Genomic DNA, 25,115 nt, shown 5'->3' with positions numbered 1-25,115 from the left:
CATGTGGACATAGTGCACGGCATCATGTATGCCAGGGCCGTAGCTGCCACATATTTGACTGGTCCGGAGGGACATTTTGTACCTTAAAATGATAGGACCGAATCAAGTGACTACAATGTACCAGTACATGTAGTGCACCTATACAGGTTATACAATTACATCGTCAGTTGAAATGTTTTTGGCGAAGTCACAGATTCATGAGTGATCGTGGCACAGCGCCGCATATTGTACATATTCGAAAATCTGCTGATTTGCGCTCGTATACTAGTGTGTCCATTCGAAAATCTCTATGAAATCATTTGTATAACCCCTTGATGTATGCGAATTCTCATACTTTGGAGAAAGATGATTGATACCGCTTTATGTGGATTGAATAAACGTCTTCAGGCTGCGAAGTCCACTGAATGACCTCTCCGATGTGGCGTTCGTGGCTGGAAGAATAAGCAGTAGGTGAAACAACCAGCAGGCAGGCAATGACTTGTACATCTGGTGCAAAGTGAGCCGCTCAGCTCCTTACAACTTACAGCCTGTTTGGGCGCGTTCCTGTCACTCGAGTTGAACCCCCTTTGCACCCTTGAGTTGAACCTTGGTGTCAAAAAATGTGTAGCCTGCAGGTACGATGACCAGGTGACTGGTGTACGCACAAGCACGTGACCGCTTACTCACCCGTGTTTGATTGGGAAATAAAGGCCAAACGCTGCACCGCAGCCTTCTTGGAACAATACCTATCGACTCAGCATCCAAAAGACTACAACATATGGGCCAATAGCTTTCATCCGTGCTTTCATAAGAACGAAATGGCGCTTTTAGTGACATTTTGCATACAAATCCCCCTCTACTTCCTCCGTTAACAAAAACTTCGTGATGGATTTTTGAGGGGCTGATTTTGGCACAAACTGCCGTGAAATGAGTCGCAATCAATTTCTTGGCCTTCCCAGGCATGCCATGAAAGAGGTACAATACAAGAAAAGCGACCTTTCACAACAAGCCGAGCGGAATCGATGGTTGCGCTGTCTAAACATAGGTGATGACAGTCATGGCGAGCGAAACTAAAATACCACTTCTCCGAGGGGATATTGCGCTGCTTGGCCTCTCTACCACTTTAGCACTGAGTAAGTTGGAGAGTGATAGAGAGCGATAAAACGGAGCAGCGAGCCCACACAATGAGCGAGTGAACAAGGAGCTGCTCCGATCGCACGGCTCAATGAAAATAATTCTGAACTCAAGTTCTTGTTCAACCTGCGCAAAGCCCAGATTGGAATGCTGATGACCATGCATTCTTTCAGAAGTCTGCAGTCCGATGCGAGTCTCGTCGCTAAAGAAAGTCGACTGGACTTGCTAGCCACTGCCGTTCAGTGCTGGCAGGGGAATTCATTAGAGAAAATAGAATCAGTTTGGCTGTGCCTCTACTCCTCGCGAAGATGAAACCAGGATGTCGTAAATATTTTTCACGACTCCCTGGTGGAAACGAGTAATCGCCATTGCGGCGGATCACGCAGCTTGAAAGCCTACCAACTTGAACGACGGCGACATCAAGGTCAGCGGAGTGTGATCAAAGAAGCTGAGGCAAGGCTGAAATGAGCTGAACAACGACTCGAGAGAGATGACGACTCGCGTGCAGCAGATGACGACAGCGACGCAGGTCAAAAATGAGTCGAGCGAAAGCGACGCAAACTGAACTCTCTGCTCATTCCACCAACAGTTTCTTTTGTAAAGACGCTGTACATAGGCTGAATCACCTTCGTCCAGTGATTTGCAGTCGATACAAAGTGTTCTTGACCTGTTCTAAGCGTTTTCATGTCGATCAAAATCCATCACGAAGTTTTTGTTAACGGAGGAAGTATGAAAATAGTGGTTGCGACTTCGGCGATGATTTTTTAGGAAATGGATTGCTCCCACACCGGAGTCAAGTGTCAAGTAAAGTCGGCGGAATAGCGCGAGCTCCAGTGTGGGAGCAAACCCTTTCCTAAATCCCCCTCGGATAGGGTCACCCAGTTTCGGTGGAAGAGCGGGAGTTCGATTGGGGATAAAGGAGGAAGGGAGCGTCTCAAATCCCTCGAACCAAGACCATTCGACTCAGCATCCTGAAGACAGAAAGATGGTATAATTAGGTATAAATGGTTCAAGTAACGTGTCATGTTTGGTGTGGCCAACCTTGGCCGGTAGTGTTTTTATTTAATTAATTAATTTATTTATTTTTCACTGAATGCCACATAACCATCAGATGCTGCAAAGCAGGGTGGTGGCATATTGGATGGAAGTGGAGGCGGGGCAAAAGTAACTCCTCCGACCAAAGGTCTCGGATTCATCGTTACTCATGTGAGCCGATACGTAGGAGAAAAGAACATGTGCTTCCAAGGGGGAAGCACCTTTGCAAACGATAATGGGGAGAATTTCAGATTGAGATATGACATAACACAATAGTAAAAGCAGTGCACCATAGGTTAGGAAGATGAAGAGAACTGATATTCGTATATGGTACCATGACTGGGAGACACAAGCTAAGATTAAGGCTGAGCGAAGGGGATCAGAGAGGATAGAAGGGAGCTGGAGTTCTGGTGAAATGCACCGCTGTTTGTGTTATTACTTCGTCCTTCGTTCTTTCTCTTCTTTTTTCATTAGCACATGCATTCGTGATTTCTCTTCGTTTCGTTGCTAGAATTCACACTTGTGTTTATCACTCCTGTTGGTATTGGTGTTGTTTTACGTAAGTTTTCTATAATGTGTAAAATGGGGGTTTGTCAACTGACAACCGCTATATCCATTTTCTATTCACTCGGCGCATGAGCTGAATGAAATTATTTTATTAATGATGTTGAAAATATTATTGACGTTTCGGGCCAGTCACTCATCGTCAGAAAATGGTTCTGATGATGGGTGACGGGCCCGAAACGTCAATAAGGTTTTCGACATCACGAAGAAAAGAATTTTCATTCAGCGCATACGCCGAGTGAATAGCTACTGAATAGAGTGGTAGTCAGTTGACAAACCCCCTTTTACTGACAATGCAGTCACGTGATGTACACCACTTTCTGAATTTCTATAACATAAGGAAATAATTGGAGGCGTATCCAATTTCGAAAGAAAAGTTGTCAGCACCGGCGCAATCCACACAGTTAAGTAAAGCCAATTTAGTAACCGAACGTTTTCGTTCCCTTCTCATCATGGCTTAGTACAGGGAATAATGTAAACATGTTCTTTTTCTTTCTATAACCGTTCAATTTTGTTTCATTGACAACGACAGTTCCTGAGTGTTGTACGAAAATTTGTTTGAATCCTAATTTTCCTCTTCACCATTTCTTCCTACATCCATCGTTGTATTGGACATTGTCTCCACTGTTTCACACTGTGAGAATAAAGTATACAGAAATGACGATTAAAGGAAATATAGATACGACTTGAGAGAAACCCTCCATCACTCTAACCAGATACTATATACAGTCAGAAAGTGCAACAACTAGGCACAAAACTGACAGAGTACTGAGACATTCGACGTCCTTACACCTAGCTTCAACACATCTCCGTAGCGCTTACCGACAGCCTTCCAACTTGGAAGGTTATCTGGTTAGAGTGATGGAGAGTTACTCTCAACTCGTATCTATAATTATTTCCCTTTCCTTTCTACATCAATGTAAACTAGAAGAAGAAAAAAACACATGGGAACGAATTATGAAGCAACTATCCACGACCGTGCCAAGATCATAAACAGTTATAACGTGCAATAACAGGGAACAAACTGACAGGCTACTGAGACATTCAACGACCTAAGACTTAGCTCTAACACATCTCCAGTGTGCAAAGCAGGATCCAAATCGGAAGGTTCGAGGTTGGTTAGGACTAAAGAGGAAAAGATGAGCGCAGCGGAAATGTGCACAACCTAAGTCCCACGCAACAAAGAATGCCGACTGTTACAAGACGATCACGAGACCAGTTAATAACATGACAATGCGGTCTAACTACAATTCGAAGCAGCAAAGCAACCCATCACCCACCTTGGGTGGGTCAGCAATATCAGAGATACAGGAAGAGGCTTCGGGAAAACGAACTGTACAAAACCGGACGCCAATATCTAACGGTAATCCTCATGCTTGACACTATTGGGGAGGAGTTGATTACGATAACCAAACCATTTGTAGCTACTGAGAGCCCGATTGCGGCATTCAACGCAGTGAAGCAGCCAGTCGCTTCATTTCTGCAGACACGGGCGTACTTCCGCCCATTTCCAGAAGTCCGTACGGCTGTCAGATGCGATGCTTCACCTCAAGATTTGGGCTCTATTCTCAGGCAGCACTGCGGCAAGGGCCAGTGGGTGCCGGTCACTTGCGCCAGCCGATCATTGACTGATGGGGAGACATGCTATTCGCAGATGGAGCGTGACATGTTGAGTGTGGTATTCGCTTTACCTCGCTTCTGCCAGTACGTTTTGGGCCGGGATGAGGACGTCTTCATGCATCACAGACCACTCCTCCATATAGTTCAGAAAACATTTGATGACGTTCAACCATGTCTCCAGCATTGGTTATCATCTCTGATGCATGATATGATTTGTACGAACTCAAGGGTATCCCAGGAAAGCAACTGTTGTGCGTTGACGCTTTGTCTCGTGCTCCGCTGAAAACCACTGTCTTGTCTCCAGCTGAGTCCCGCTCATTGCACGAGTACGTCAACATGGTTCTTGAGGCAAAATCAGTCAACCTTGAGGAAATCCGCCGTTCTACTCAACATGACGCAACACTCCACAGTTCCCAGCATATGCTCACCTCATCCTCGCAAGGTGCCTCACGTGCTGAGCAGCCGTCAGAGATCAACTCACAGAAGCTGACGGTGTGTTGGTATTGTGTTGTGATACCAGACGGGCTATGCCATACCATCATGGCTTTAGTGCATGAGGGACACCCGGGCCAGGAAGCCTTTCAACATTCCCTCCGGCAGAGAGTTTGGTGGCCAGGGCTCACCAAGGACGCTTGTCTGTATGTGGAATGTTGCTTCGAGTGTTGGCGACGTCGCGCAAACAGTCCACATGATCTTCTTCCCACTGAGGCGTGTGGGAGAAGCTGGTGATCAACCTGGCATCTATTGCTATCTATTGAGGGCCACTTCATTCTCTTCCCCTGGTTGGTTGAATATGGCTCCCGGAGCCCTATTCTCAAGGTACTGTCCTCTACAACGACTACAGCTATCGTGGATGAGCTAGATGAAGTGTTTGGCCAATTCGGTCTATTGTCTGCAATGGTTCAGATAATGGGCCGCAGTTTGTATCGGAGCAGATGGCCACTTTCTTGCAGCATCTCGGCATTTGTCACATCCGCTCAATCTCCATTCCAATGGCATGGTGGAACAACTCCATTGTCTCGTCAAGGAACGATTGGTGGCACTCAAGCCTCATTTCCCTTTCCGTCGACGACTGAACCAGGTTCTGTTCGACATCTGCCATTCTCAACATCTAGGAGTGAAAGCCTTGTCAGATCTGCAGGCGGTCAACTGGGTGATACTCCATGACGGAAACAATGATCCAGGCAAGCTGTGGACGGTGGTGGAGCAGTACGAGAGGATAGTGGAAGTAGCCGATGGTGTCCCGATTCTGCTTCATAACCGCCAGCATGTCAGAGAATTGGTCTCACCTGCTGCTGCATTGTCTGAATAGCCTGAGTTTGTTGCCTCAGTACGACCGCTATCCACCCCCCCCCCCCCCCCCCCTGTTAGGGTTCCGAGACCGACTACCCCATGCGCACCACAATCAGCTACAGGTACCGAGCCACTTATGCCAGCCTCAATGGAAGCTGAGGCCCCTCTCACCTGTACTGCACCTGGTAACGCCTCTCTCGCGTGTTCTTCCCCTCGTCCAGTTTCTTTTAGCGATGTCTGCAGGAATGAGACCAGTCCACCAGCCATTGAGTATTCGAAGCAATTTCATGACGGCATGAAAACACGTTTTTGCCGTCAGGTAACCCTTACAGAGAAGGTCAGAGCTGCTTATAGATGACTGGTGCTGCCATGGGAAAATGTGTCCATGTACACATAATTATGTCAATAACCTACGAGAAGACAATAGTGGTAAATAGCAATGAATAAAACTACTTGTGCACTCATAGCCATGTACACGGATAAACAATTATTAAAAAAGAAAAAAATTCCCAAATGTTTTTTCGTGACTATCATCAGTGGAACATTTTTTATTTTAAATGTTGGATTAGCTTTTGGGCTAACCCTAGTTAGCGATAAGACCGATGCGCTGCTCTCTATTTCGTGCTGCGACTGAGCTGGCTTTACAGGCGCACAACTGCTGTGCATGCGTGCCCAAATCACCTTGGGTAGCTCTTGCTGTGCTCACCTAGGCTTGTGCTTTTCCTTTGCAGTGGTACTGAGCAGCCACCGGAATTTATTTGCTTGGAGAATAGAATTATTTATCAAGACTCTTTGTAGTTGCTTCGCAGCCATTTACTGCATGACAAACATGTTGTCTACCTCTGAAGCACGTTGTATGAACGTGTCGGACTTGCGGGCCGAGCTGGAAGGCCTTGGGCTGAATAAGCAGAGAACAAAGCCCCCGCTCCTTGCCCGTTTGCTGATCAGTATAGAGGACACGTCGAGCTCGTCGGCACGGGAACTTTGCGCCCCATCGGCCACGGCATTCTTGCAGCGGGCGCAAGAGCAGGAGAAAGAGCAGCATCTGGAGAGTATTGCGGCAGCCTCTCCGAGTTCCCTAGTCCCAGGCCAGAGTAGGAATGACAATTTGCGGCAGTTTGTGCGGCAGGAAGTACACTCCGCCATCACCGTTGCCTTGTCGGAGGCCACCGCTCCAATGCTGGCCACCATTACTGCCCCTGGATCTGGAACTTAACCTCCGGCGGAGTCTCCCAACGCTGGTAATCTCGCCGTTCCCCAGACTTTACGAGAGAAAATAATGAAGGGTGACTCTGTACATTTCACCAAGTTGCTGCTCGATACCATGGCAACTTCGTATTCCGCTCCATGCCAGCTTCAGCTGAAGTTCAGCAGTGGCGGCAAGTCTCTGGAGGTGGTGGAAGGTGGCGCTGCCCAGCCAGTTTGTCGACGCGTCCACGACTTGCCGACATGGCGAAGGTAAGGACTCTCTTTATGAGTGTCGTGTGTTCTGCCAACCCGTCCCGCCTGCAGGAGATGCTCTCATACCAAGCTACCATTGTTACTGCCAACAGGCAATACTATCTGGAGGCTTGGCTGTCGTACTACAACCAGTTTTACTCTGCCATTGCTGCTCAGGCAGGCAAGCACTTCGACGTCATCGACATTAATCTGTGGCACATGCCAGTGACTAGCCGATCAAAGCCCACATGTGAGTCATGCCGCCTCGTACATCCCGGAGGCAGCCAGTGTCCCTTTCGTCCCCAACGTAGCAACCAGCAATCCTTCAACGGAGGCCGTACGGTGTCTAATGACCAACCAATCTGCCGCAACTTTAATGCTGAGCATTGCAGTCTGGGCATGTGCAAGTACGCCCATGTCTGTATGTCGGATCCAAGTGCGGTAGGCGCCAGTAACTCTGCTGCTTTGGCTGCAAGCTACCGCGATTTTAAATATTTCTCCTTGCACTTCAAGTTCTACTGATTTCACAAGCGCATGTACTGCTGTCCACACACCTCTCTCTGTTTCTCGCTTCAAACTACTGCTCCGTAGCCACCCTGACAGTTCATTGGCTTTGTATGTTATTAACAGCCTCCTCTGCGGCTTTGATATTGTCTTTACCAGCAACTGCATAACTAACCAGCACTCGTCAAACCTCTCATCAGCACACAACTCACTGGTTCCTGCAATGCTGGCTACATGGCTGGCCCATTTGATTCACCCACATTCCCATTTATGTACTGCTCTGGCATTGGCGTCGTTCCAAAAATGAATGGCAAGCTACACTTGATACACCACCTGTCCAGCCCTGCTGGCTCCAGCGTTGACGGCGAGCATTTCTCTTCGCAGTACATCAGCAATGATGAAGCCATTAACATCATTATGTCCTCCCTGTCTCCTGACTACCTCTATAAACTTGATGTGAAGAGCGCTTTTCGCAAAAATACCGGATTGGCATCTCTTCGGTGTCCTGTGGCAGGGGAAGTACTACTACGACCGTGTTTTGCCATTTGGGCTCCGCTCTAGCCTGGCGGTATTTGATGCCGTGGCAAACACCATCGAATGGATAATGCACCACGAATTCTCCATTCCTAATTTGCTGCATTTCCTGGACGAATACTTATGCACGACCGCGGGCCAAGCAGTGGCGACGCGGCAGCTGGCTATTCCCCTGCGTGAGTTGTCATACCTCGGAGCTCACACCTGCAAAGGTAGAAGGCCCGTCTCGTATCCTGACATTCATGAGCATCATGGATTGTGAGAAGATGGAAGCCTGACACCTGACGACAATTTGGCTGACATCAAGCGCCTGTTGACTCCAGCGAGCATCAACCTCACCATGTGTAAGCGCAGACTCGAATCTCTTCTGGGGAAACTCTCCTTCGCTGCAGGAGTCATCGTACCCGGCCGGATATTCGTGCGGCGCCTGTAGTCTATTTACAGTCACAACCAGCAGCCTCACTACCGCATCAGTCTGACTACCGAGTGCAAGATAGATATTCAATGGTGGCTAAGGCTCCTGGAATAATGGAACAGAAAGTCATTATTGCTGTTCCCAGATGGGACACCATCTCCAGACTTGGAGCTGTTCACTGATGCCAGCGGCACACTGGGTTGGGGCGCATTCTACAGCGGCCGCTGGCTTCAAGGGACCTGGTTGCTTGTGCAACTCGCTCACAACATTGGGTGGAAGGAGCACTACGGTTTGGTCACAGCTTGCTGTACCTGGGGCAAGGAATGGTGCCAGCTTCGTTTCACAATGCACTGTGACAACAAGGCTGTGGTAGATTGCATCCGCTCCGCCACATTCATGTCACCGCCAGTGAGGACCCTGCTCAGGGAGCTGTTCTTTGTGTGCACCCGCTTCAATTTCACCATCACTGCTGCTCACGTTGCTGGCCAGTCTAACTGCATTGCCGATTTGCTGCCTCGTTTCCACATGGAGGAATTTCGGGGTGTCGCCGCAGCTGCTCAAGCACAATCAGACTGAGCAGTGCTGCCATTCCAGTCGATGTAGTAAGGCCTTCACATACAGGTACCGATTGTCATTGCAAATTTGCTGTGCTGAGAACCTGCGTTGGATTTTATCCATCATGCCTACGTTTATCCACCTCATGCCTTAACCCTTTGCATGCTGGGCCCCTTTTCTCCAATAGGCCGGCTGTCCAGTGCACTGACTCTCTTGGTGAAGTTTGCGCGCACAGGTCCGAAAGAAATTTATTCTCATTTCACTCAACCTTGACGGATTTCATCATCCTGGGCTTGTTGGAAAGTTTAGGACCAAGCGAATACATCATAGTAGCCCTCAGCGACATAGGCACACCAGAGCCACTTCCACCTCCTCTCCAAACTACTCCACCGTGCCTCGGAACGACACAACAACTCAATTTCACGTTCTTGGTCGGCATCTTGACAAAATTCAACCATTTTTCACAATTCAAACTGCATGGCGAAGCTGAGATCCCAGCGCTTCATTTGATGCCTATCAAGCATGCGACGTGCCAAACATAGACACTTAGTCACTTCCACCTCCCTCCAAACTACTCCACCATCAATCAGGACGTCACAACAACTCAATTTCACGTTCTTGTTCGCCATCTTGCCAAATTCAACCGAGTTTCAAGATTCAAACTGCACTGCGAAGCAGAGAGCCCAGCGCTTCATTTGATGCCTATCAAGCATGAGATTTGCCAAAGGGAAATCTCCTAGTACGCTACAAAAAATTGAAAAGTCATGAACCAAAATTTCCCGTTCGCTCTGGGCCGTGATTTCCGTGTTCATCTTGTCACTGCTCAGTGAATCTTTATCCTATCGTGAAAAACGTTATCACCGAAAAGATGAGCTCAAGACCTTTCCAACGGTTTATTGATTGTTGCTATGCGTTTATGTTTCACGGAGTTACGATAGTTTGTACACTTTCACTCACCTTTTGTAGTAGCTCACACCGTCTGAACACTCTCACATCTTTTCTTCTAATTTCTTTCGTCTTCTCTCCCACTTTAGTTTTTTTTTTTCTTCACACCTCACCTTGTATACTCCCCACTATCCTATAACCTATAAGTAGTTTGTTTTCCGTATAGCCTCTATTGTGAGACGATTTTTCCCTGATGATAGTCTCAAGAAAATCGATTAGGAACAACCATTTTAGATACATGTATTCTCATTCATCATTTTGTAATGTCCGCTTCACTTATACTATTAATCGCATTAATAAAGTTACTTGTCAAAGCACTGCAATATAATGCGCGAATTTTCATAGTTTCAGAGCGCATACACCGTAAAGTCGCGGATAAAAGCCGGGTTTGCATACAAGCACATCGCGGATAGAAGCTTGAAAATCGAACGGGTCAAATGCATATAAGCCTGTCCCGCATAGAAGCCTGGCTTCTATGCAAGCGCGGATCGGGTAGGTCAAGAGTGCATGCGCGATGTACGGTGCATAGTAAAACTGTCTCCGGTAGTCAGTGGTAGATGTACGCTTGTCGCGAATACCATTGGTGCATATAAGCATGATTTGCATACAAGCCTGGTTTTCATTATAGCCTGATGGAGAAAGCGGCTTATATGCTTATAAGCCCGGCTATTATCCGCGACTTTACGGTATGCGCTTCTGGCTTGAAAAGGTATAATAACTTGTTCTTAGCTCTCGAGCATTGGTGGTGAACGCTTGCTGGGGTGCCCTGTACTGGTTTTCTGGGAACAGCTTCCTCAACTAGTTGTTTTGCTGCTACTATCTCTGCTTAAAATTGCGTACTATTGGTGGGCTGTGCTCGGATGTGAAATGGCGCAGATCGTGGCTTGAAGAACATTGTTTTGAGTCATGTACATCCAGGATCTCTTGAACACCTTTCATTTTACCCAGTGACGATTGCTTGAATAATGCCTCCTTTCTTGATTGTATCTGTACCCAGGATGCGGTGAACACTTTCCGCAAACATTCAGTTAATCTCTACCCAATAAGGAAGGACGGTCGTTTTCAACCACCCGTATTGGGACATTCTCGGTATTCCTGGCAATCGTAACTGACATTGTAGTTTCCCCAGTACATTCGATCTTAGTACCGGAAAACCCTTTTAGCAGAACTGTTGATTTCTGCAATGTACGCTTATCACCACCACATTTTTGAAATCACTTTTCGTCAAAATTGACACATCGCTGCCTGTGTCTAATTCCATTTCGACAAATAACAATTCATTGTGACCGGTACAAACAGTGGACCATTAGAACCCTTTTCAGTAGACTGAGATATATTGCACACGTGAAACAACGATACACTCTCACCAGTATCATCATCATCATCGTACGTCGTGTCGTCATCCAACTGATGGGTATCTTGTTGGCGTTTCTTCGACTGGCAAACGCGCTCCAGATGTCCCATGCTCTTGAAGAAACGGCACTTCGTCGACTTGTGGGTACACCCGTCCGCCAAGTGACTCTCTGAACCACACCGGTAAAACGTTTTCTTTACACCAGACAAGCCATGACTTGTCGACCTTGCTGGTGTGCGGTTTCGAGTACAAGTGGCAGTAGAGGTACGCCTCGACCTCGAATCTGACGACTTTTACAGCATTTAGAGACGTAGTGTCAGGACGCATCTCTGCAGTAAACTTTGCCGCACTCTTCTCACTCAGAGTAGTCTTACTGATTTTCTGAAATTTGTCGCCATCTCCGTCTGGCTTCGCCAGAATTAATCGTTGCACTGCAACACTCCGCAAACCACTGATGAGCTGGTCCGATAGTGCTCTATCCAAATGGCTCTCACACTTGCAGTCTCAAGCACTGCACTGCAGTCGATGCGAAAAGTCAGTCACTGACTCGGTCGGAAGTTGATTACAGTTCCTCAAAGCGTGCGTCACGCTCGATCGTGATGTTTGAACCTTGTAATGATCCGTCAGTTTTCCCCCGGTCTCCTGATTCTCAAATCACTCGGAGCTTTAGGTAAACAAAGAGTCTACAGTGTGGAGTAAACCGTTTTTCCCAGAAGAGAGATAAGATAAGCTGATAACCGTTTTTCACAACGAGTCTTTTCAGCCGTACTGCTATTCGCCGCCAGAACTTCGATTTCGTTTGCACAAAAGAACAAAAATCCAGTTTCTCTCGCCATTCATCAAAATCTCCGCTGTCAAATAGCTCTATCATGGCCTTTGCCATGGCAATGAAAACAATTCGTAACTATCACGACTGTAGTACCAGAACGACTCCATTAATATTACTTGTAATATCTTTGTCGCCATTGTTGTGTCTACGCTCACACAAAGTACTCTTCAAGTTCACCAAGAGGAAAGACCATGTTTTTCTTACGCATGCGCATTAGGCTGTCGAAATGCCTACGTCACACTGCCTGAAAACTCGTACTTACACGTAGTTACAAGGCCAAGTGGTGACAAACAAAAGTCGCGTTACCTGCACTTGTCGTGTTTCCGATGGTCACGGCATCACTTTGACAGGGGCGCGCTGGTGCAAGATCGCGACTTCAAATTTTGTTTTACTAAGAATTTTCTCATTCGCTCTCTAGCCATCATGCAGTGTTTTCCTGCTGAGTGTTCACCAGCACCTGAGAGATAGGAGTTCTGGTTTTCGCTTGCCGCTGGACAAGGAAACGAACCCAGAGTTGGTAGGTCTCAGAACTAAAAGAAATCAGCAATCGCTGCGATAGAAGTAACGGAGACACCCATCATTGCTTCTTGGCCGGCGACTACATGTAAAGCCGGATGACAGTACAGGCACAGCAGTGGCCAAGCAAAAATTCAGCTACAGCTTCTCCTTCTTGCTAAAGCGAAAACTACAAGCTCGGCGACAAGTAGCAGTTAATTTGAGAAAAAAATCTCATTTGCGCGCTCCTCGGTCAAAAATGATGCTGTAGCTGTGTTCATTGAATGCTGCAGGCACTGGAAACACGAAAAGTGCCGGTTTCGCGACTTTCGTTTGTCACCACTTGGCACAGTAACTATGCGTTGTCAAGAAGCTGTGATGTCAGACTTCGACGGCCTATATGACATGTGAACATGTAGTCATCATATAATAACTACACTACATAGCAGGAGCACTACGTGTTGGTCACAGCTTGCTGCCGCTGGGGCAAGGAATGGTGCCAGCTTCGTGTCACAATGCACTGTGACAATAAGGTTGGGGTAAATTGCATCCGTTCCGCCACATTCATGTCACCGCCAGTGATGACCCTTCTCAGAACCTGCATTGGATTTTATCCATCTGCATGCCTACATTTATCGACCTTCATCCACCTTCATCATTTTGCGAGACCTGTGGAAATACGTCCAGTGAGAAGGCAGATTTTGCCTGTGCTTCTGGTGAAGTAATATAAAGCTAAACAAAAAAACAAACAAACTGAGGGTACGCAAACAGTTCAGCAGTGCAATGTGTGGCAGCAGCCGTGATAACAAACATGTATGTGGTACATGCCTAAGCCAGGTAGCTATATCGTGAACCTTGCGACACACCTGCTTCGCGTCATCTGACTCAACGATATTTAGCTGGCTATCGGTATTCGGGCTATGCGCCAGCCGGATTGTTCGGGGGTGGGGGTGGGATGGAAGATATCAGTAAACAAACTTGAAATATCTACGAACGCCCCTCGCAAGATACATTCTTGCACAGCCTTGAGCACAGCTGGTGCAGGTGGCTGAACGGGCGGGTTGCAAGAGCCTGGGCCTTGGGCTGGCGTAGCGGCGGCAGCAGTTGCACTGCCTTGGCCTTGCGTGATGTGCAACATATAGTACTCTCAGCAATAGGGGCCGAAAAAGCCGACTGTACCTCGTCCCATACGAGAGCGCGGAGGTCCATTGAGCCCGCGTCACCTGACCTGGTCGAGGAGACATTTGTTCCGGTCGGGCCCCTGGGCTCGCGAGCAGTGTCCGCACTGTCATGTTGCTGGTTTTCGAGGCCAGAGCAGACCTCACTACCATGGGATAGCTATGACAGCTAACGGTCTTGTAAAAATAATAAATACTTTTATTTCCTTTTGGGTTCAAGCCGCACTGGTAAAGCTCGCCGCGGAGGGCTTGGCAAGTCATTGCCTTCACAGTGTCTACAGTTAGGTCAGATATGCTGAAGAAATACAGTGTCGAGGTGACAGCAATGTTACGAAAGGAAAAGGAAAACTAAAAAGAAACACTGCTGAAGCACGATCTGTTGTCTGCAGGAACACAATGGGGCAAGCAAGATATGTTTTCTTTTCAGGAAAACAGGCTGGGTTTCATTTGTAATTACGCAGCAAAGCAAAGCGCATAACGTCAGTCTTGATTGCAGTACAAAGCTAACGAGTACTAGCACAGATTTAATGTTGTCACCCTATATTCTCAATTTATTCCCGTAGCTATGCAAAAGACGTTACTTCAGTAACGTCTGGCGCTAGCCAGGGTCCACACAGCTTTAATTCCCTTTTTGTGTGTTTGTGCCGTCGGCATGCCTGGCGCTATCCCGTGCCTATCCCGTACCGTACCATCAAAGACAGCTGGCCACAATATTCAAACAGGGCTATCAAATCCAAGATCGTAATGTGAATCAACTTGGAAGAATGAGTAGGTATGCGCAGTGTATCGGGGGGAATGCATGCAGGGCGATTGTGCAGTTTCGAATCCCAGGTCTGGTTCTTTAAAAAAATAGGGGAAATGAAAAATGTATAACATCCCTATGCTTTTTTTGCCTAGGTCATCAAGGTGGTAGACGGTGTCGTATTACCCTCGAATGCAAAGAGAAAGTTTATTTCTTTCGCTCAGGGTCCTACCGTATGCCTTTTGGCCTAGCTCATCACGCATGCTATTCGAACAGATGGAACGTTTTGCAGTACAATGATGTAGCCGATCAATTCGTCGTGGTATGGTTGAGAATTGTAGCCGTCATGGTGGACGTAAAACACTATTTACATACACAAGCTCGGGGAGCAAAAGTCTCTCTGTCCCATACGCTGCCACATACCAACTAAATACAAAAACATGCACTTTACACGAGCTGACTTGCACGCGTGGCCCTTTTCACGAACCCAGAAAAAAGGATTCGTCTATTATAACGCATGTGTGAAGTCACTAGATTACACCCGCACCAGAGATGAAAGGCGATCGAGCTGTCGAGGAAGAAGCCTAGAAGTGCAAACAGAAAAGATACCTGGCGCTATCCCGTGCCTGTCCCGTACCGTTTCATCAAATGGGGCGTCACAGGGCGGCTGTGAGTTGGGGGTGTCCCCTGAGAAAAAATAAGGATTTTTCGGCTAACAGGGCACGTTTTAGTACTCTACAGCCGCAAAGGAGGGTTCCCCTAGCACTTATTCGACAACCCCACTGCAGCTCAAAAAACATACTTCTCATGTATTTTTGGTATTTTCTGTACAGTCAACTTCGCTTATAACGACACTCGGCGGGGCATCAAAAATGTGTCCTTATTCGCGAAGTGTCGTTATACCCGAAGTCTCAATATATGTACTACAGTGGGATGGGACTTTGCTCTGGGCATGGAAATTCTGTCGTTATTCGCAAAATGTCGTTATATCCGCAGTCGTTATTAGCGAAGTTGACTGTACATTGTAGGTAGCCAAGCAAGGCAAAAGGAACCCATTGCCCTCGAAAAAATCGCAAAATCCGAAGTACAAGCGTGCTGCTCATTCTAGCACCAGCCGCTGTGCAAAAACGTATGTTATGTTCTGCAAAAGTCCGCAGCGTCACATGCACTATGTACACGGCCGGCCTGGACAGTCGCAAATATTTTGGTTGTTTTAGAGAGAGAAGAAGATCCTTTTTTATTCGGTGGGATTGAAAGGTCTGCCAGTGGACCGGAGAGCTACAACACTGGAAGCAGAAGAAAGGGCTTGCGGAATCTTCTCTGTCTTCGTGGCAACAGGACTTTAGTTTGCGAGAGACTTTCGTCCTGTCGTCGCGGACGCAATTCTTGCTGCTGCTACCAAAAAACTCGGAGAACGAAACGATCGTAAATCGTTGGGTTAAGCGGGTCGTGTCGGTGAACAGCTGCAGAATATTTTGCCGCCGTGGAGCAGCAGTCCAAACACTTTTCTAGTTCGGAGAATGAAGCGTTTCCCTTTTTCATTGACAAGCGCGGCTTTCGCGGGTGTAATGCATTTTCGCATCAGCTTGCAGTAGATTGCCAGGAGCCAGAGGTGCTAGGTAGGTGTCGTTGTGGAAAGAATATAATTATGTTGTAGCTGACAAGTGACATACATGTAGTGTCTCTTGACCGTGCTGATCGCCATTTTAACACGGTAGATCTTGAAAATTGTTAGTTCTGGACCCAGTGATCGCCGCCAGCTCAGCTCTGTTTCTGTCAAGTTTTCAGTGAATGCGTTCGTGAGGAATCCATCGTCTGGTTGGTCCTACCCATGACTCCAACCGCCTATCGTAATGGATAGCCGCCTGGAGTCTTGGGCAATAACTAACTGCTAGTGCTAGGCATCAAGTCTGTATGCTCCTCCTTGCAATGAAAGTAATTTGTTGCGATGTTTTGTACAAGTCCGAAGATCCTTGAATTTTCATTGCTTTTTTCGATGAATTGGACGGACTATCCTGGACGAAAAGTGGTACGACCATGGTCGTAGTGGTCGTGGCGTGTGTGACGCCCTTGGTCAAAGACAGCTGGCCACAATATTCAAAGAGGGCTTTCAAATGCAAGATCATAACGTGAAGCAACTTGGAAGAATGAGTATGTAAGCGAAGTGTATCGGGGTAATGCACACCGGACGATAATGCGGGTTCGAATCCTTGGTTATGTCTTGAAAAAAAAAACAAAAAAAACATAACATCTCCATACACAACATCTATACATAACATCTCTATGCTTTTTTGCCTAGGTCAGCAAGGTGGTAGATGGTGTCGTATTACCCTCGAATGCAAAGAGAAAGTTTATATAACCCAATAAATTCTGCAATCACTTTTGCCTTACTCATATTCAAACTGATTGAAACGTTTGTGCAAAACAATGATGTAACCAATCAATGGAAAAAAACATTTCCATCAGTTCCAATAACATGAATGATGAGCTAGGCAAAAAAAGCATAGTATATGGCCCTGAGCTTCCTAGCTCTCTCGTTTATAATTCTTTTTTCAAACGGGTCCAAGTAACCCGCCTCATCCCCCCCCCCCCCCCCCCCGCAGCCCCCCCCCCAACACAGCCCCCCGTCAGTTTCGCTGATCTGCCTGAACCGGCACTGGCGCTGATACTGCTCAAAGCCCATAACCAACTTAATTGAAGACCAACCCATCTCAGATGCTAAGTACAGTAAAACCTGTAATTAAAGACCACCGTGACTAGCGACCAGCCTGGTACTAAAGACCACTTTGCCAGGCACGGAAGGTCTCACATCCATACATGGTTGGGTTGTGCAAACCTGTAACTAAGGACCACCTGCCACTAAAGACCACTTTCTCTGGCCCCAAGGGGTGGTTGTTAGTCACAGGTTTCACTGTAGAAGGCATCAATTCCCTATGAATTCTTCATCCATAAGGATGCGGAACTCTCTGCCAGTGCCGGTGTTGCCTTTACTAACTAACGGAGCATCTCATAAGTTCGCATTTTATTTGCAAACGTAACGCATTTCGAATAGACTTTACCCCCCCCCCCCCCCCTTTACCTCCCCCCCCCCTTTATTCGAAGGTCTTATCGCACATTTTCTGTGTAGATCTACTGTACCTGTGTCCATGCCTCATGCTATGGTATGTACATGTGTACAGCATTGGGTATGTACATGGATATGAATGTTTTGCTAGTGAAGTACTGTAGTGCATCCAGTAGTTACATTCATTACTGAAAAACAATCTTCAGATATCTTCAGATATGACGTTAGACGTCCGTGATGATTTGTTGGCTTTCACTTGGCGTCTACTTTTCACCTATCTTTGTCACTACCTCAGTACCATTTGTGACGTGTAAGCTAGCGCAACCTATTCCTGTGTACGTCTCCTTCTCAGTGTGAATGATTTAGCACTTGTGATAGTTGTGTCTGGTAGGGTTCAGAACACCTCCATTCTGCACTATTCCCTTTTGTGTTGATATGTCACATATGTGAGTTAGTTGAGTGTTTACACCTCAGTGCGCCAATATCTTTTCTATAAAATAGCATTATTCAGCTAAACCCTTTCATTCAACAACTGCTTCTCCTCTGATGAGTTCCCCGTTATTATCTCTATGGAACGAAACAAGACTTGTCAGGAGTACTACTACTTGCTTTCGTGGAGTGTGGCTGATGAACAGTTCGTGCTGCAAGCGTCGTGCGGTCTCGTCCGGTCAAATGAACAACCTATTACTATTCATTACTGAGTACAAGAACAATCAATGACGTGTAGTCATCAATGGTCCTGTACACACACATAAACGTACATGTAGTTCCTCAAATTCCCCCTCCATAACAGCTGTGCATGTACAGTGTACAATGTCAATGTACTGCTGTATAACAAGCTGGCCAGGTACACCGTTTGAACAGGCTGGTGTGACATTTGACACCTCTGAGTAGCCTGCATGCATGCATACAGTGCAAGGGTTAGCTGATCTGCAAAGACAGGTAGATCCACACCTAAACCATGTAAAAACAGTTATCTGAAGTGATCTAGCACATGCACAGCACAGTGTTGTACACTTCCAGAAAATGTGCGAACTGTCATTTTTCTATTCGAAAAGGGTGCTACCCCCCCCCCCCCCAACCCCGTTTCGAAATGCCTTACGTTTAGAAAACAAATGCGAACTTATGAGATATGTGTGTGTTTGTGTATGTATATGTGTGTGTGTGTGTATGTATGTGTGTGTATGAATCTGCATGTGTATGCATGTATGTGTTTGTTTGTGTGTTGTGTGTACATGGTTTGTATTCATTAACGATGCTACTTCCAGTGGGGTGGGACACCATTCCACTTAGCAGCATCCGGAGGTCATGTGTCCGTACTAGAATGTCTGTTGAATGCTGGACATCCTTTCGAAGCGAAAGATTCGGTAAGTCAGGATATCCCTGGTGCATGCTTGTTTGTGTAGGAGCAGAAAAGAAGGATTACCGTACTTTCGCGATTAGAGCCCTCTCTTGAATAGTGCTCTATGTTTAAGAGTGCCCCAGTCTCTATGAGCATGTGAGAAAAAAATATAGCCCTCCCTTGGATTGTGCCCCCCCCCCCCCCCCTCTCCCCCCCCCCCCCCCCGGCTACCAAGCGCATGTGCACGTTTTGTTTTCCAAGCCATGTGATAAGGGTCGTACCGACGTAATGTCCTGACACTTCCCGGACTTGCCATTTTGCCTCACATGTCGCTGAAAGGCAACATTTTTTAAATTCTCGACCGAACGATATGAACGAACAAAATTTCCCTGGAAACTGCACACAAGCCTTGCACGTAACCACATTAAGGACTATAACTGATCTCAGAAAATGCGAAATCGGCATTCTTGCACATACTTCTCCCACGATAAGTTGAATAACTCCACTAATAACTTGTAGGTCGATTTTCACTATCTCGGACTTTCTGTTAGGCTCTATCCATAAGTAATACATTTCCTGTAGAGGCTGAGTGTAAGGGGTGTAGGAGGTTGCGTGTTTTGAGGCTCCCGTTTTTCCGTAGTTTTTAGGTAGCTTTTGGGGACTAACCCCAACAGCCTGGGTGGGATGGCTAGCCCAGATCACACTGAGCAGCTGGTGAGCGCCGAACAGGTCCATACACAGCTTCGCTCATTGCCTGGCATCAAACACAATGTTGTAGAAGTGCTGAGAACTCTAGCTCGTCTTGAAAGCCAACTTCAGGACCAGGAGAAACGATATCAACGAAGGATTAGTGGATTGAGCTCCGAACTTTCCCTGCTGAGAGAGGACCTGTCCGACACTCGCCTGTGCCAAAATTTGGACATCGGCAATGTTACGTGTGCGTCTTGTTAATCAAAGACCTCCGCCATTGCAGACCTAGAGAGAGAGAGCAAGAAACAACCAGCCAGAAGCAGCGCCGAAATGGAAAAAAACGTAGTACAGGCACAGAAAGTCGTTCACAGTCCGCCGTACCTGTGAAGAGTTCACGACCCATTGATCCCGAGATGGACCTGACTAGCAGTATCAGATCCGACGTTGACAGCTCAAGCAACAAGCCGTCCAACTCCCGTACACATGGTGCACCCGGACCCAGCTCGGAGTTGACCCCGCCACGTGTGGATCGCTTGCCGAAATTTGAAGAGATGAGTGAGGATTCGGACGCCACATGGCGACTCATCACCTCCACCAAACCCACAGCGAAAAAGAGAGTCCTGTTTGTCGGAAATCTGATGCATGCAATTACTGCAGACCAGCTGAAGGAGTTCATCGCAGCAAGAGCAGCTGAGGCTGACTACAATGTCCAAGTGTTTGACGTAAAAATATTTCAAAAAGAAAAATCCTCCACTGCGAGTATTGTTGCCAGTGCAGCGGACGAATCGTTTCTCAGCAACAAGCGCTTCTGGCCAAGGCCTGTGTACACAAGAGAGTGGAACTTCGATAAGTACACCCAGTCTGATGCCAGTGGAGATCAACAAACAGCGCAGAGCAGCACCACGACCACCAACAGCAGCAGCAGCCGCACGGACGACAGTAAGAGCGGATACAGCGTGGATTGCGATATCCTAGATGACACCTGTGGAGTACCGGCCCGGACTCCAGGCCAGAAATCACGGGGCTATCAGCGTGACTCGCCGCCCGAGACGCAAGCTGCGAAGTTTAGTGTCACCGTTGGCAACGCATTTGCATCTCTAAGTTAGGATGTGGATAATATATCTGTGCAATGACTGGAAGAAGATTAGGCAACGACCCTGCTGCTCATGAACTGAATATCCGGTCCATCAAAATCAGAAGCCTGCGCCACAAACTGCGTGATGTTCTGGATCTTGCTGAAGGAACAAAATCTTACATACTTGTAATTTGCGAAACATGGCTGGACTCATCCGTCACTCCTGGCGATCTCCACCTCCCAGGCTATAACTTAGAAAGGCTTGATCGCAGCGGAAATGTTGGTGGTGGTGTATGCATCTATTGGAAAGCTAAACTCAACTGCCAACCCAGGCCTGATCTCGTTTCTCCAGGCATAGAATGCTGTTGGATTGAAGTGAAAAACCAGCCATCAGCCATGCCTGATTGGGAGCTTATACCGGCCACCAGGGTGCACTGTTTCATATCGGGACTCCTTTGAAGCCCTGCTGAGTAAAGCCTGCAGCCCAACGACGCAGACAATACTTTGTGGAGACTTTAATGTTGACACCAGTCGCAATTGCAGTAATCATATGCAGCTGGCTGATATTGCTACAAGTTATGGACTGCAGCAGCATGTACGCAGCCCCACTCGTATTGGACTAAGAGGACCACCAACTACAATTGACTTAGTATATAGCACAATGGGATGTGTTTCTCCTGCTACGACTCATGCTATCTCCTTCAGCGACCACCATGCTGTAACAACCCCTTTCAACATGGTTCCAATTCGAATTCCTTCTGCAGCTCCTGCACAGACACGGAACATCAGACGTATCAATATGGACCTGTTTCGGCAAGATATCCAGTGTGCCAACCTGTGCTCCATGAAGGGAACCTGTACCGAAATGTGGACCCAGTGGCACGAGTGTCTCATGTCACTCGTAGATCAACATGCACCACTCCGGCCTCGGAAGCACCGTGCCCACAATGTCGCACCATGGTATACCCCGGAGCTCGCAGCGCTTGTACGCAGGCGCAACAAACTGCATCGTAAGTGGCTGAGAACCAGACTTGATGTGGACTACCGCAGCTTCCAGCAGAGCAGACGGGAGGTTTTCCCGCTGTTGCAAACCACCAGTTCTCAATTGGGAAAGGCCTTCGCGCTTATGGCATTGTATTCGTCGCAATGTTGTCTTTCGACTCCGCCGTACCGCTGATGTTGCTGCATGGCATACGCTATATGCGCTGTGTGTGTTTTGCTGTATACGCTGTTATGTCCAGTTTTATATCCATATGTTTTTGCATGTACGCTGTTTTTGCATGCTATAAATAGCTGGTGTTAGTAGTGTTCATTGTTAATTATTCGATGAAGTGAAATATACTGTCTAAAGGAAAAGAGTTGTCCTCGTGCCGTGTGGTCGTACGATCCTGACAATTTAGAGAATCTTAGAGGCTTCACAACAGGCTGTGTGGAACATGCTAGTCTGTGTAGCGAAGCCATGAAAGACTTGAAGAGGAACAAGCGCTCCATAGCGATTGTGTGAATAGACCTAAAGAACGCATTCGGATCAGTAAAGCACAATTTAATTCAAGCGGCATTGCATCGGTACCATATCCCACTGAAAATCAGAAGACTTGTATTTTCTTACTACGAGCATCTCAGTGCTTTCGTCCAAAAGCCCCAGACCCGGACGTTCCGGTACAGTATAGGTGTGTTACAGGGATGCCCTCTGTCCCCTAAACTGTTCAATATCACCTTCCAAGTCCTCCTCGATGCCCTCCAGGAAAACCCCTACAGGCACTTTCATACAAATTCAAGCAGACAGATATCACTGCTTCTAACACTGGTTTCGCAGATGCTTTAGCTGATTTTAGTAACAGAACCCATGGCGCACAAAATAAACTAGATGTTGTTGACAAGTTTTTGTCCTGGTCGCAAATGGAAGCTGCCCCACATAAATGCAGGACCTACGCGGCAAAACTAATTAACAACAAGTACACCTGTTTCGACCCCAGCCTTACATTTTCCAGCAAGGATGTACTGCCGCTTAATGGTGAGCAATTCAAATTTCTGGGGAGAAATTTGACGGACAAAGTGAAAGATCTCGAAATTTGACGGACAACACACAGACAACGCAAAGATCTCGTTGACCTTACTAGATGCCTCTTAAAACTGGTGCATGAAACTTACCTTGTCGGTCACCAGAAACTCTGGCTCTATGAACATCTGATCATCCCGAAAATATCATGGCACCTTAAGATACTTGACCTGTGTCACAGTTTTGCCAAAATGATTCATCACATCAGCCTCTCCTTTATTGAAAAGTGGGCAGGCCTACCCAAGGCTGCAAACACCGCCATCCTCTTCACCGGAAATCGAGAACGGCCAGGCCTCTGGCTCACGTGTATCACAACACTATGGAAACAGCAGCAAACTATTAAATGGCACATTATCAAGCACAGCAAAGACCACAACATCGCTCAACTGTATTGCCATCACAGAAAACAAGAACAAACGTTCACCCGTAAGTTCTCGCCGGTTGTGGAAGTGGAATGTGCCGAAACGGCCGTATCGGACACGCCTGCTCCACGACCGCCCAGAGCCGGACTGGGTTTCGTGACACCAAAAGCACCCGTGGTAAAACCAAGAAAACAAATCCTCAATACAATCAGAGAAGGCGACTGCCAGGAGCAGGTCCGGCACCTAAAGGGCCTACAAATGCAAGAGGCCTGGACCAAATGGGCAGACACAATGTTCGAGAACATGACATGGCGGAAACTCTTATACGAGGGCTATGGAAAGACGATATCGTTCCAAATGAACGCGATACTTTATACTCTGCATTTGCCTGACAATCTGAGACGATGAGGCTACTCTGTTGTGGACCAGTATTGCCCTCTTTGTCAGCGGACATCAACACTGAGGCACATTCTCACCGCCTGCCCTTCCTCACTCCATCAGGTACACGTGGCGCCATGACAACGTCCACAAGCAAATCAGTAAATTCATGACAGAAGTAGTATCAGCAAAGCAAAAGTCGTCAAATACCGAGCAAACTACCACTACAGTCCATTCAGAAAACGATGGATTTCTAGGTTTTGGGCATAAATGGGTCAAACGTTGGAGTTTTTTTTAGAATTTTCTCTGAAATCCTCTATGGAATCCCCTTCCAATTATGTTTCTGAAGTCGATTTCTTCAAAAAGCAAGCCATAGTGAGAATAGGATTTCGGCCAGGTTTTGCCCCAAGAGCACTAAATAATAATAATAATAATAATAATAATAATACCACAGCACGCGTACAAAGGCCAAAGAACAATGCATGAGAATACACTGAAATTAAGCCCAGTCCGCTTCTGTCTCCAGTCAACAAAAAACTCATCCATAAACAATGTCTGATCTCCATTTCGACTTGTCTGCAGCAAATGCTCGTGCTCCTTCTAGGTCGCTGGCATTCTTCAAAGGAATGTCGTGCCCTGCCAGGTCCTTCATGATGGTGGTAGGGAGAGTAGCCGCGGGACGGCCCCTTCGTCCACGTGACCCCGCTTGAAAATAGCAGGACATCGCAAGGCAAGGGGGTGACTGCTCACTCATCCTCAGCACATGGCCAGTGAGGCTACGGCATCGCTTGGCAACAAGCTCCGACAGTGGCTGCGAGTCACATCTGGAATACAGATCATCATTCGTAATTCTGTCTGGATATCGCACTCCCACCAGGTTTCTGAGCTGTCGGCGGCGAAAACAGTCCAGTCGCTGAAAGACTGCCTGGGTTACTCCCCAAGTCTCACAGTTGTGAAGGAGGACAGGCAGCACAAGCGAGCTGTACAGCTTGAGCCTGGACCTTTCTGACACATGCTTGCGCCGCAGCCAGAGGCTGAACATACTACCGTATGCCTGGGATGCCAGCGAAATCCGCCTGTCGATATCCTCAGCGCCCCCCATAAGAGAGCCAAGCTGCCTGATGCTCCACCACGTGCAACTCCATTTCCCAAGAGCACTGAATTGGGAAAATCCATCAAAATCCAGGCCGATTGACCCTGCCTACAACAGTGCATTGTACGGTTCGAACCCCAGTTCAGGTACCCTTTTTGGACCATTTTCAAATTTCAAATTTCACAACACTGCACTGTGTATGATAAAATCTTGAAAAATCGCCTAATACGGGAGCTCGCCAGAGCCAGGGCCCATCTTTTTGTGAATGGACTGTAACGGCACATACATTACCTTCTTTAAACCAGGTCAAAACATCCCCCGTGGCTAGTTGCCTCAGCGGAAAGGTCTGAGCGATGTTTTTTGTCGGGATCACATGATTGGCGGCTTCTTTCAGATCTGGACGAGAGGCTAGTATTCCCACACTTTATTTCACCTA

The 25,115-nt window shown here is 47.2% G+C and overlaps 1 protein-coding gene across 1 annotated transcript in view; it reads left to right on the top strand.

Annotated features, from left to right (window-relative positions):
• The window catches only part of LOC135827048 (poly [ADP-ribose] polymerase tankyrase-like), a 102,696-nt gene that overhangs the window by 51,999 nt on the left and 25,582 nt on the right, over window positions 1-25,115 (top strand). Inside the window, exon 6 of the mRNA XM_065339571.1 lies at window positions 18,949-19,047. Coding sequence (XP_065195643.1) covers window positions 18,949-19,047 — 99 coding nt within the window. The remainder of the gene's footprint in view (window positions 1-18,948; window positions 19,048-25,115) is intronic.

This window comes from Sycon ciliatum, chromosome 11, assembly GCF_964019385.1.
Source record: "Sycon ciliatum chromosome 11, ocSycCili1.1, whole genome shotgun sequence".
NCBI classification, from domain to species: domain Eukaryota; kingdom Metazoa; phylum Porifera; class Calcarea; order Leucosolenida; family Sycettidae; genus Sycon; species Sycon ciliatum.
The sequence above is the reverse complement of the archived record's forward strand: the minus strand, read 5'-3'. Positions and strand labels throughout refer to the sequence as shown.